Source organism: Halictus rubicundus, unplaced genomic scaffold, assembly GCF_050948215.1.
Source record: "Halictus rubicundus isolate RS-2024b unplaced genomic scaffold, iyHalRubi1_principal scaffold0089, whole genome shotgun sequence".
Classification (NCBI taxonomy): domain Eukaryota; kingdom Metazoa; phylum Arthropoda; class Insecta; order Hymenoptera; family Halictidae; genus Halictus; species Halictus rubicundus.
This window is the reverse complement of record NW_027488630.1, coordinates 533129-545000: the sequence shown is the minus strand read 5'-3', so window position 1 is coordinate 545000 and position 11872 is coordinate 533129. Positions and strand designations below refer to the sequence as shown.

The window sequence follows — 11872 nt, the reverse complement described above, 5'->3', positions numbered from 1 at the left end:
GAAGGTTTCCCCGCTTCCTCCTCGGAAGGATCGGCCTCCTCGGTTGGATCTGGTTCGTGGTCCAACGGCAGCTCCTCGATCTGCTCATCGAGGGTATCGTCTAACCCCTGAGCAGGTGGCTCCGGCAGCGAGTTTGAATTGGACCCGTCGTCCGCGGACTCGTACGACGTGTCCGAGTCGCTTGCGGGCTCGACGGCGATAGCCTCGGCATCCGGCGGGCAGGTCGGCATCCGGCAGGATATGGTGATGGTCTTCTGCCAGGTCTGGGTGGTCATCGACCGCTGCCGCAAGTGACCTCCCTTCAACAAATACTCTCGAAGTATTCGACCCACTGGGAGGCAATACTCCGTGGCGTCAGGGTGTCGATGGGGCTACGGGGCTCGATTCTTCCGGGTTCGGCATCCATTTTTAAGATCTTTCCTACGGCCTTGGAATAAAACCTTTCAATTTAGGCCTAGGTCTTTCGTTCCCGTGATGGAAGGAACGCTTTCAGATCGCTGACGTGGACTTTGCCCAAATCCTTGCCGTTTTCCGTGGCTACGTAATATACTACCAGCGAGATCTTTTTCGTTATAATTACGGGCCCTACGTACTTCGGAACTAATTTCGCCGCAACATGCTGCGCCGCCGACGATAAAACGCGTTGCTGTTTTAAAACCCTATCCCCTACCTCGAACTCCCGATCGCGGTGTCGCAAATTGTAGTGGCGCGACTGTCGGTTGTACGCGTCCTCTAAATTTTCTATTACCCAGCTCCTTAACATCGGTAGCTGGGCAACCCGCTCTTTCCACTTCGTTGTGGGGCCTACCTCGAGGTCGATAGGCGGTTCCGCATTCGCTCGCACGCATTTGGCCGATCGCGGTTCTCGCCCGAAGTTTAAAAAGGCTGGGGAAGCCTGTAGTACTGAGTGTCGTGCTGTGTTATACGCGAATCGAAACTGCGGCAAATTCGCGTCCCAGTCTCTATAGTCTTTAGTTTTTAATACCCTATTGACGCGTTCCACCGGGTTCGCTTGCGGATGGTACGGGGGTGTCGTAGTAAGCCGCATTCCGTATTCCTCGGCTAGGTCGCGTAGACATTTATTCACGAACTCTGTGCCGTTGTCCGTCAATAGCACGTCAGGCTTTCCCCATCGGGAGAAGACTAAGCCCTCAAGAACCACGGCAATTTTCGGACCGGTCGCACGTCGTAGCGGGGCGCACTCAATCCATTTTGTGAACAGATCCTGTATCACGAGGAGGTACGCGTGACCGGACCTGCTAGGAGGGAACGGGCCCATGATGTCTTCAGCTACCACTGACCACGGCGTGTCGATACGGCGCCGACCCATCAACCCGGAAGGGAGTGTCTGCTCCACTTTCGTGAGTTGACAGGTAGTACAGCGTCTTACGTATTCTACCACAGTACGATACATGCCGGGCCAGTAGTAGCGAGTCGCGGTTCGATAGTAGGTCTTTTCTATGCCCAGGGAGATCGATCACGACAGCCGTTATCGCGGCGGTGCTGCCAAAGGGCGGCCCGGTCTTTCGATCTTAGATTGGAGGGACGTGGACAAATTTGCCACGTCACAATATTTAAACAATAAGTTTGAATTATCACACACTCTCTAGAACTCTCTATGGCTCTCTAGACACTCTCTATGCACTCTCTCTGAGGTTCGAACACGAACAGGGCCGCGTGCTACGTGCGACGCTCGCAGCTCGCGGTCCCCGCTCACTGCGCCCTCTTGTTGCAAACATCTTACAACCTCACACATACAATAAAAATAACCTCACACGTTATAGAATTTTGCTCAGATCGATTCGCTACGTCGTACCGTTATTAATAATCACTCAGTTATAAATAGTAGTAGTGTTCTCTTGTTAAAAATTTACGTCAGTTCAGTTTTCGGTTTTTAAAACGTTCCGCGAAGTAGTGTTGTGTAGTGCCCAACTTGGCGAAGGAATACGAAACCCGGCGATCCCGATATCTGCACTAATCGAGGCCCAGCGATTGCGACTTGCGGCTAATATTGAATACATCAATATTTTTGTTGATTTTGAAAATAAGAATATAAGTTATTTAAACAATCCTCAATTTCCCGAACCGTAGCCGGTGAATGCAGCTAGGTTCGAAACTGCGTACTATCCCTTAAAAAAAATCATAATCCGTCCCACCTGGGACGTAAGAATTACATTATATAGTAATAATATATAATATATTTCTAACTGACTTATTCATACTACGTTTGTACATTATTGCAGTTGCGGTTTTATTTCATGTATTGAGTTTTTTGTAGGAAAAAGAAAAGAATAAAAACCTACTTATTTTAAGTTCAGAACTTAGCCATCTGATCCTGTTTGTTTGTTCCTTATTAATACTATTGCTTCCATATCACATTAATATATCTAGATATTTTCTAATTCTGTATTATATACATTTAAATATTAAATATTTTTTAACTCTATATCTAAGTATTTCCTAAGTCTTCTATCTCTATATCATAAAATGGAAATTTGTACTTTATCTGTTGGTCCTTTATTGCACTTAAATGCTCTTGCATCAGATTATTTAATAATGGGTTATTCTTTATCTGTATATTATAAAATGTTTTCGCTAGGTAATCTATATAATCTCCTAAATATTCAATCTCTGCTTCTGAGTGTAAATCTTTTATTTTGGTATATCTATTTTTGTTTGTAATTAATCTTAGGCATTTGATTTGAAAGCGTTGTACTTTCAAAAGGTTTCTATTTGCTGTTGTTCTCCATATAGGAGCAGCATATGTTATAATTGGCCTTATTATATTACTTTGTATATTAATCTTGTAACGCGACGAGGAACAATAAAGCGTCAAGACCCCTCGCCACCCCCCCCCCCCCCCCGATAAAACAGAAAAATTGCGCCGAGGTAGCGTGGCCGGCGGTTCAAGGGGAACCGCGGGGTCTGGAACCTTCTAGACCCCTAGTAACGCGTTATTGATAAAGTTAGCAACGGGACCGTATAAATACCGATAGGTTACCGCGGAGCGAGCACTCTTGCTGCACCTGTGGGAGAGGACGAGGTAAGACCACGGCCACCCACAGGATGGGAGAGTACAAAGCAATGCTATCGGACGCCCAGCAGCCCAGGAGAGGACAGGGTTGCACCTGGACGCCTCTCTGGATACATGGGAGAGGACGGCCATGAAGGCCGGCCGCCCGCCGAGAGGAAAGCACAGGGTAGCTTCCTGGCCGCCTAAGAGTAGGGACGCCAGGTTCCTCTGTACATTTCGGAGAGGACGGCCATGAAGGCCGGCCGCCGAACGGACATGAGAAAACCGGCGAAACCGCGTCGTCGTCGTGTCCCCAGAGGGAGAGTACAGTTGAAATAAACCGGACGCCCGATGGTGGTATCGCGTATTATGAAATCTTTTCTTAAATTATTCGTTGCTAGCTTTCTCTCACTCTCTTGAAAGAATCTATTTTGTATAACAAAACCTATCTCCCATAATTTGTACTAACATTTTGGAAAATATATCCTGTGTCCCCAGATATTCCGACTCCTATTATTCCACAAACAACCATCGCAATCCTTTACGTTACAATCTTTTATTTTTATTGCTAATTTTAGAATATTTTGCCATGAAGTGAATACAGATTTTTTGTAACTGCGTAACTCTTCATCATTATGCTTTTAGTATGCTCTCTGAATAGTAATTTTGAATCTAATGTAAGCCCAAGATATTTTACGCTATGTTTAACCTGTGCTATTTCATTATTAACTTTTAATGGCGTCATGATTCTATTGCCGTTTACTTTTTTGGAGAATACTTTATTCTTTTAGATCTTTAGAAATTTAGGATAGGTTATTTTCCAATTACTAAAGTATTTTTCTAATTGTGTGATATGAATTTGTATTTGCTTAGCTGCCATTGTTGCATGAAACGACTGTGCATATATTACCGTGTCATCAGCGTGTCAATGCTATTTTTGTTTTTGCGAATGTTGGAATGTCGTTAATAAAAATAGTAAAAAGTACTGGGCCTAGTATCGATCCCTGCGGTACTCTTGCTGTGATTATGTTTTCATTTGTTTTGGCGTTATTTATTTTAACTTTGAATTTTCTGTTAGTCATGTATGAGTGTATTAGTTTGATTAACGCGGGTGGGTATTTGTAACTGATTAACTTATGTATTAATCCATCTATCCATACCTTGTCAAATGCTTTCTCCATGTCTAATAATAGCATTGTAGTGATTTTATTCTTATTGAAACCTGTAATAATATCATTCGTAATTCTGAAAATTTGCTGTACTGTACTATGCCTATGTCTAAAACCAAATTGTTCAACTCTTTTCAAATTGTAACTCTTTTAACGTGTGTGCTACTTCTGCCGGTGATGTGCTGAAATTTTTCAAGTCTTCTGCACTTCTTTCTTTTTGCCACAGGTAATCCGTAACGTCCTCTATAATCTGCTCTTGTTCCAAGGTGTTATTTATGAGCTGAATTGAGTGGGCCTTCTTGAATTGTGCTGCTAGCATATTTGTTTTTTCTTAGTCCGATATTGCTGTTGTACCATTATCTTGTAGTGTAGGAATCATGTTATATGGCTTTTTTAAGCGTTTTTGTCATTCTCCATAAAATGTTATCTTTTGGGTTTAAAGATTTTAGTTTATTTTCCCAGATTTCCCAGATTTTGTTTCTATGTTTATGTATGCTATCTCTTACTAGTTGTGTTATGTTATTGTATTGTTTTTTAAATGTGGCTGTCTCGTGTCTTGCCATCTTCAGCCGAAGACGTTACGGCCTGCGCCAACCAAAACTGTTGAGAGTCACAGTCATATATTGAAATGTAACGTAAATAAAATATTTTATATTCCAGTTGTTAGTTTCTACAGTTTTCCTGAATATAAAAATGTTCAATATTACATAATACACCTACAAAACGGTCAGAAGGCATCGAAACAATCGATTTTGTTTTTTTTTTCTAACGACGATGCAATTTATTAAAAATTAAGACAAAATTAAGAAAAAATTAAGAAAAATTGTTTCAATAATATCTAACTACTGAATTTTTATAAAACTGGTATCTCTGAAATTTCAATTCGAAATGTGCACTTCATTCAAATGATTGGACATCCAATTATCCAATTTTCTTAAACATGTTTGCATAATCTGGAAAATCTGTAAAAAATACACATTAATAATCACGATGAGACACAAATATCATAATAACATAAACGTGGTCAACTGAAAACTTCGATATAAAATCGGAAATTTTATAGTTTCGGATTTGTTTAAAAATCGATTTTGCAGCCAAAAATTCTGAAAAAATCTCAGTCGTGTATGATATTAGGTAGAACATTCATGAATTCTTCCGTAATTTTTTATTGAGCATGGTACGACTAAAAATTAATTTGGTTTGGAGGCACTTTTGACCATATTATCCAGCTTTGTCTTAATAATCAACAAAAAAAATTATATAAAAAATACAGAACATATATCATTATGCGCCATTAAAACCGATCTTTAAAAAAGATTTCTAGTCGAAATTTCGCATTAATATCTTTTTTAGTTTAAAAGCTGTAGCAAAATATGCGCCTCGCCGAACCGGGCATCGATTGCGGCTCAGGCGCTCGAAACTTTGGTAACGTGAATTCGGTGGAACGCGTCGAACAGTCGGGCAGGCAGCTCACACGGACAGAATAGAGGTACGCTTGTGTGTAGCGCGTGCGTAGTAGAAGCGGGGATGGCTCTTTTGCGCACAGACGATTGCGCACGACGGCATGGCACACGGTTCTTTTGGACACGGTATTATTGGACACACGGTTTTTTTGGACACAGTAACATTGGACACAGTGGGTTTTCGCACACGCAAGGATTGCCCACATGGTTAAGACGCACACGCTGAGTTACGCACATGTAAAATTGTACTCACGATAGATTGCGCACAGAATGAATTCAAACTGTTGTTTATCATCTTGTGTTGTGCTGTGTGATTACATAGTCTATGATTATATACCTTCTATGCAGAATGTGTCTAAAGTATCAAAATTTGTCAGTGATTTTAATTTTATAGGTGACTGTGTAACATCTGCTTAAATTATGAATAGTTGATAAAAATGTGAGAAAATACTACGGTTTTAAGTAATTTATTTTGTGTACAATCTGTGTCACAAGTGTTATGTTAAGTACTATATTTGTTAAATGATCGTAATATACGTATGTAAATAGTGAAGAACATGAAGAGGCTGTAAATAGTTGAAAAAATATTTATGTTGCAGCAGATTCAAAAGGATTGAGAATACATAATTTGGGAGCTAGAATTTGATCAGATTAAGTAAGGTAAGTATTTCTATCTATCAAAAAGGTACGGATGGAATAAACCAGATACTATGTGGCTTATTTTATTTTCTTTTTACTGATGATATAGTGATTGGCAAACAAGATTACGTACATGAATATTAAGTTGCTCTTAAAAATGCGTATATTGACCTGTTGCGGTCCTATTTACGTCGACTTAGTCTAGAAATGTTATTTTTGCACAACTGCTCGCGTATTTTACATATTCATATTCCATTCATGAATAATACCATAATTACATATTATATAAATACCATAATTACATATTACATAAATCCCATAATTAAATATTATATGAAAGCAATTCTAGTTTTCACTGTTCTAAATATATTGCTAATATACTTATTTTATCTGGATTAAAGCTAAATTATATGATATTATAGCAAGTTCTAAAACTATATGAGATGGAACTGTGTGGACCGCAAGGGATTAAGCATTCTAACAGGGTGTGATAATTTGACCAAATGTGTATATACGTTAGTGAAATAATAATAATTTTTTTATATGACAAATGATCCTTAATTATGTCTTTTATTTAAAATGTAACGACAACTCTTTGAAAAAGCATAAGCAAAAAAATATTGAATTTTCAAATTGTAATATATTTTATGTGTTCTTGATTTAAACACAGTGATTCTTGAGGCTACCTATCACGATAGAACCATTGATATTAATAAACTTGTAAGTACAAGGTGTATTACCTAATTTATTTCAGAAATCCTTAAGTCATTTAATGTTATTTACAACATTAATAGTAAAAGATGCTTTCATGTTTCAGGTATTTCTTTACATTTTACTTATCTTTTTTTCAGAGCTAGTCCAGTGTATTTGTTATATATGTTACAATAATTATATTTTTATATTGAACTTTACTTATGTACATAAAATAATAGTTACATGTATTAATTCTTGAAAAATTGTTTTAGGTCATTATGTTGCCACTAAGATATGCTGCAGTATTTCTTCCGCCACTTTTGTGGAATACTTACTGTTTACGAGAAAAGCGGTGGTCCGATCTAGTCCAAGACATACATATATATCGGCAACATGTTGGAGACAATTTAATGGGCGATTCTTCAAGACAGTACGAGACGAAAATCAAGAATAAAACATGGTGATATTAATTTTTAATTTATTAGTGATTACACATCCTCCTGATTCGCCAATCCCTATATCTATTTTATATATCTATCTCTAACGCTATTTCATTTATTAGCGTACTCTGTATTGCTGTTAAGCATTTTGTGAATACATTTTTATCAATACTTATCATTTTTGCTCTCGTAAGTTTATTATTTATACTTACCTATACGGATCTATCAGTTAATAAGTAATATGGCATAACATCTCCTGTCACAGTGTAATAGTATCACACGTCGTTACATAATTTTATTTTCTAAAGCTATGGTTTCTTGAACTTTTAACTTGCATTGTTTAAGTACAAAATGGTAATAATATTTGGTCTAAGAGCCGCTTTTGAAAAGATTCGACATTCGTACAGAATGCTTCATGGTGTAATGAATATATATATATGCGTAATTTTGGAGGCATTTAAGAATATCAATCTAATTTCAAGCGGTATACTCTGTACATTTATGGTGGAGTCCGAATATATACCAATTGGATGCTAAAATCTGACTAAAATATTTGAGATAAGTAAATTCTATCTGTAAATAGTTAGTTCAAATGCAATGAACATGATACTTTGTGATTTCTTTAATTATATTTTACAGGCGCAATCTGTGTCAAATAAAATTCTCTGAGGACTACCAAGGATTTGAGAACCTGTTATTGAGATACTGAAAATAAAATTCTCTGCCTCTGTGTATTGAGAAAAAAATTTTCATCATTATATTTTCCATCAATGTATCTATAATATATCCTCGTTCTAGAATACTGTATGTTGCATGTCATTTTAAAGTGTGTTGTTAAATGCAACTTATCCTAGCTTTTGTGACACCATTATGTTATAGTTTCACTACACGGCACACTATTTTGAGTATATAGGCATTTCAAACAAAATTCATAGCTTCTGAGCTAATACTTATTGAACTTAACAACTCCAGTATTTAAAAAAAAAATACATATATTCATATATAGCGATCTCAATTTTCTACTAGATAGAAAATTTTTCACTAGTTTTTTCAATTTATATTTTATTCTGATCTGATTACTGACTAATTTTTCTATAAAACTTTTTATATGTATTTATATGTGTATTTGTTATATGTATTTATATATTGTGGATTTTAATTGTATTCAAATCTGATAGTATGCTGCATCTGTGAAAACATGAAAGATACATACAGAATGTACAAGTCTTATTCGTTTTTCTGTTATTATATGCTCACTTATGTTTGGAATATAGAACGTAAATGCCCAATTGTCGTGTAATAGATCTTTACTATCATTTACTCTTTATTAGTGCAAAATTGTATATACCTAATTCTGTTTTTACACGATAGATACGTTCCCGAAGAAAATTCGTGTACATTTTTTTATACGTATTCTTCGGGAACATATCTATCTTGTAAAAACAGAATTAGGTGTATATTATTTAGATGAAAATGTTCTATTTTCGTGCATGTGAAAGACTTCGGAATAAAAAAATATATATGAGTGAAGTATGTAATAAATAAATAAATAAACCAATCCTAGCTTTACACACGGTCTCTGCAGTCATTTGTTTTGTCGTTAACTTTCGTTTGTTTCAGATACTTCTGTTCGTAACTTCATACATGTTCATTTGCTATTCAATTCTCTTATAGTGGTTTGTATCATTTATATTGTGCTACTTTCACTGTTACGTGCTGTTTTAAAAATGGAAAAACTTCCCGGAAAATCCGTCGGTAGCTTTATTTACGTATATAATAATTATACGTATAATAAAGACAATCGCACAAAAAATATTTTTCGCTGTAATACACGCCGTACTACGGGGTGTCGCGGGGCAATAATGGACGTCGGTGATGGTTGTATTAAATTGTTACACGATCACAATCATTCGAAACTTTTGCATAGGATCGATCAAGAGAAAATGAAGCACGAAATGCTTCAGCTTTGTCGAGAAACGTCGTTTCCATTAAAGCAAATATTCGACGATGTTTGTAGAAAGTATGTTTTCAAACATTTTTTTATTCAAAATTTTATTGAGATGGACATAAATTTGTTTATAATTGCAGGTACCCAGATGCTGGAGCACATTGCTCTTTTCGAAAATTAAGACCAACATTACAAAGGGAAAGAGCATATTGTCATGTGATTCAAATGATTCAAAATTATCAACCTCTGGAATACTTAAATGTATACTATGCAGTGTCAGAAAAAGGGGAAAACGCAATAATTTTGTCATCTGACATTTTAGTTGAAGCATTGAGTAAATCTACAGAATTGTACGTAGATGGAACTTTTGCAGTAAGTATAGTAATACCGTTATAAATCTGCTATAACATCCTCCTTTTATACTTTAACATTAGATATAACATTTATTATAATAGTTATATTGTATGTTTGACTGAAACATTTTTACATTTGTTATCTTTAAGTTTAAAAATTCCACATTATATTCTTGAATCTATAATGCTGACATTTATTCTGTGCATTGTTCCTGATTGGTCAGTTTTTCATTAATAACTAATACCTAAAGTCGTACTGAACATTTTGGTAAATGAATGGTAAAGTTGTTCAGAATCATATCTTAGTTAGTAATCAATTTTTGAAATCAAGTCCAATAATTTCATCTGAAAACTATATATGTCGTAAGTCCAAAATGTGTATATGTCATAGTACGTTATGTAATATTTGTTTTCTTAGGTCTTACCGAAGAAACCCCACATAGTACAGCTGTACACAGTTCACATACGCTACATGGATAATGTAAAACATAATTTGCATTAGTTTTATATATTAAAATGAGTTCAATATTATGAGATGATTTTTTTAGGGTATTGCGACTCTACTTATTCTATGCGAAAAACGAACAGCTACTTTATATACTGCCATATGGGAAAAAATAATTAATATAATACCCAATTTGCCAAACACTATAAAGTTTATAATGAGCGATTATGAAACAGCAGCTGTTAAAACCTTAAGCAAGTTATTTCCCAGTGCAGATATGCATGGCTGCTGGTTCCATTATTGTCAGGTTTGTAATGCTATTTATAATACATTTACTTGTATTAACACAATTCTAGTTTTCTGTTTATATATTGTAGGCTGTTCTTCGAAAGTGGCGTAAGCTTGGATTAAATAGTGCTCCTCATACTGTTGTACATATGGCAATGTCTTTGCCTTTAATACCTGCTATAAAATTTGAACAAGGTTTGTCAGTTATTCAAAAGGAAGCAGATATTGCATCCAGCAAGTTTCCGGGTATTCTTTTGTTTATGACCTATATGAGACGTACTTGGTTAAACATAGCATCGCAAGTCAGCGTGCACAATTGTCCAGTACGTACGAATAATATTGCAGAATCATTTCACAACATTGCATGTCAAAAACTGGGGAAACAAAATATTAATATTTGGGCATTTTTAGGTACAGTATTTTTTACTTTTATTGTTTATTATACACATAAAATTAATTTTTGATAAGTGGCATGAATTTATTTATAATTTAGTGACTATACTTAATTTATTCTTTATGTTATTCTACATATACAGAGGTTTATATATAATTAAATGTTATTACATTTTTAGAAAAAGTAAAAGATCTGCTTATTGACCAAGAGCTTGACTTGAGTCGATTGCAAAATGGTATAGCATCTCGAAGACGTCGTACAAATGCTAATATTAATCATAGAAAAGAAATAACAAGTGCTCAAGAAGAATATAATGCTGGAAGGTATGCGTCTTTTTCTCTAGTTCCAACTGTTTACTATTTGTTACTAACATGTTTACTATTTGTCCATATACATATATGTATGTGTATTTTACATTTGAATGTATATGATTTTTAGATTATCTTTAGAAGAATTTTTAAATATGTTTACTCATAATGAAAAAACTTTTCAAATTAATAAAGTTATCACATTGGCAAGTATGTAGCTAAAATCTCCATGACAAATTTGACAGCAATCATATTGACGGTAATTTATTTGACTTTACATATCTGTATCCTATATAGAGCCAAAGTGTACTATAACCAGGTAGAACCTATAAGGGGGTAGTATACCTTCAGATTTTTACTAGAAAGGAACTGGAATCTTATGAGATTTTAGGTCGAAACATGAGTCTGCGCCATGTCGTTGTTTGAGCTTATAAGATCATATTTTGAGCTGGGTGAGGGCTCATTCTATCGAAACTTTAGAAACGAAGACGTCGTTCGGGAATCTGTAAATACAACAGAGTGTAAATACAAATGTTTACTATGCGATTTGAAAACCCCACTGACAAAAATTCAGGCGATTTTCAAATCACATAGTAAACATTTGTATTTACACTCTGTTGTATTTACAGATTCCCGAACGACGTCTTCGTCTCTAAAGTTTCGATAGACAATTTATCGTTTCCGTTTAATTTTTGAACTCAAAGGTCATTTCAAGGTCA

The 11872-nt window shown here is 35.7% G+C and overlaps 1 protein-coding gene and 1 long non-coding RNA gene across 2 annotated transcripts in view; both read left to right on the top strand.

Annotated features, from left to right (window-relative positions):
* LOC143363675 (uncharacterized) overlaps positions 1 to 11872 on the top strand; it is a 239808-nt gene that overhangs the window by 36649 nt on the left and 191287 nt on the right. The window lies entirely within an intron of this gene.
* Positions 9662 to 11371, top strand: LOC143363670 (uncharacterized). The gene is made up of 6 exons (XM_076804227.1): positions 9662 to 9737; positions 10137 to 10199; positions 10267 to 10470; positions 10541 to 10862; positions 11024 to 11168; positions 11284 to 11371. The coding sequence occupies exons 2-6, from the start codon at positions 10191 to 10193 to the stop codon at positions 11369 to 11371; spliced, it is 768 nt and encodes a 255-aa protein (XP_076660342.1). The 5' UTR covers positions 9662 to 9737; positions 10137 to 10190.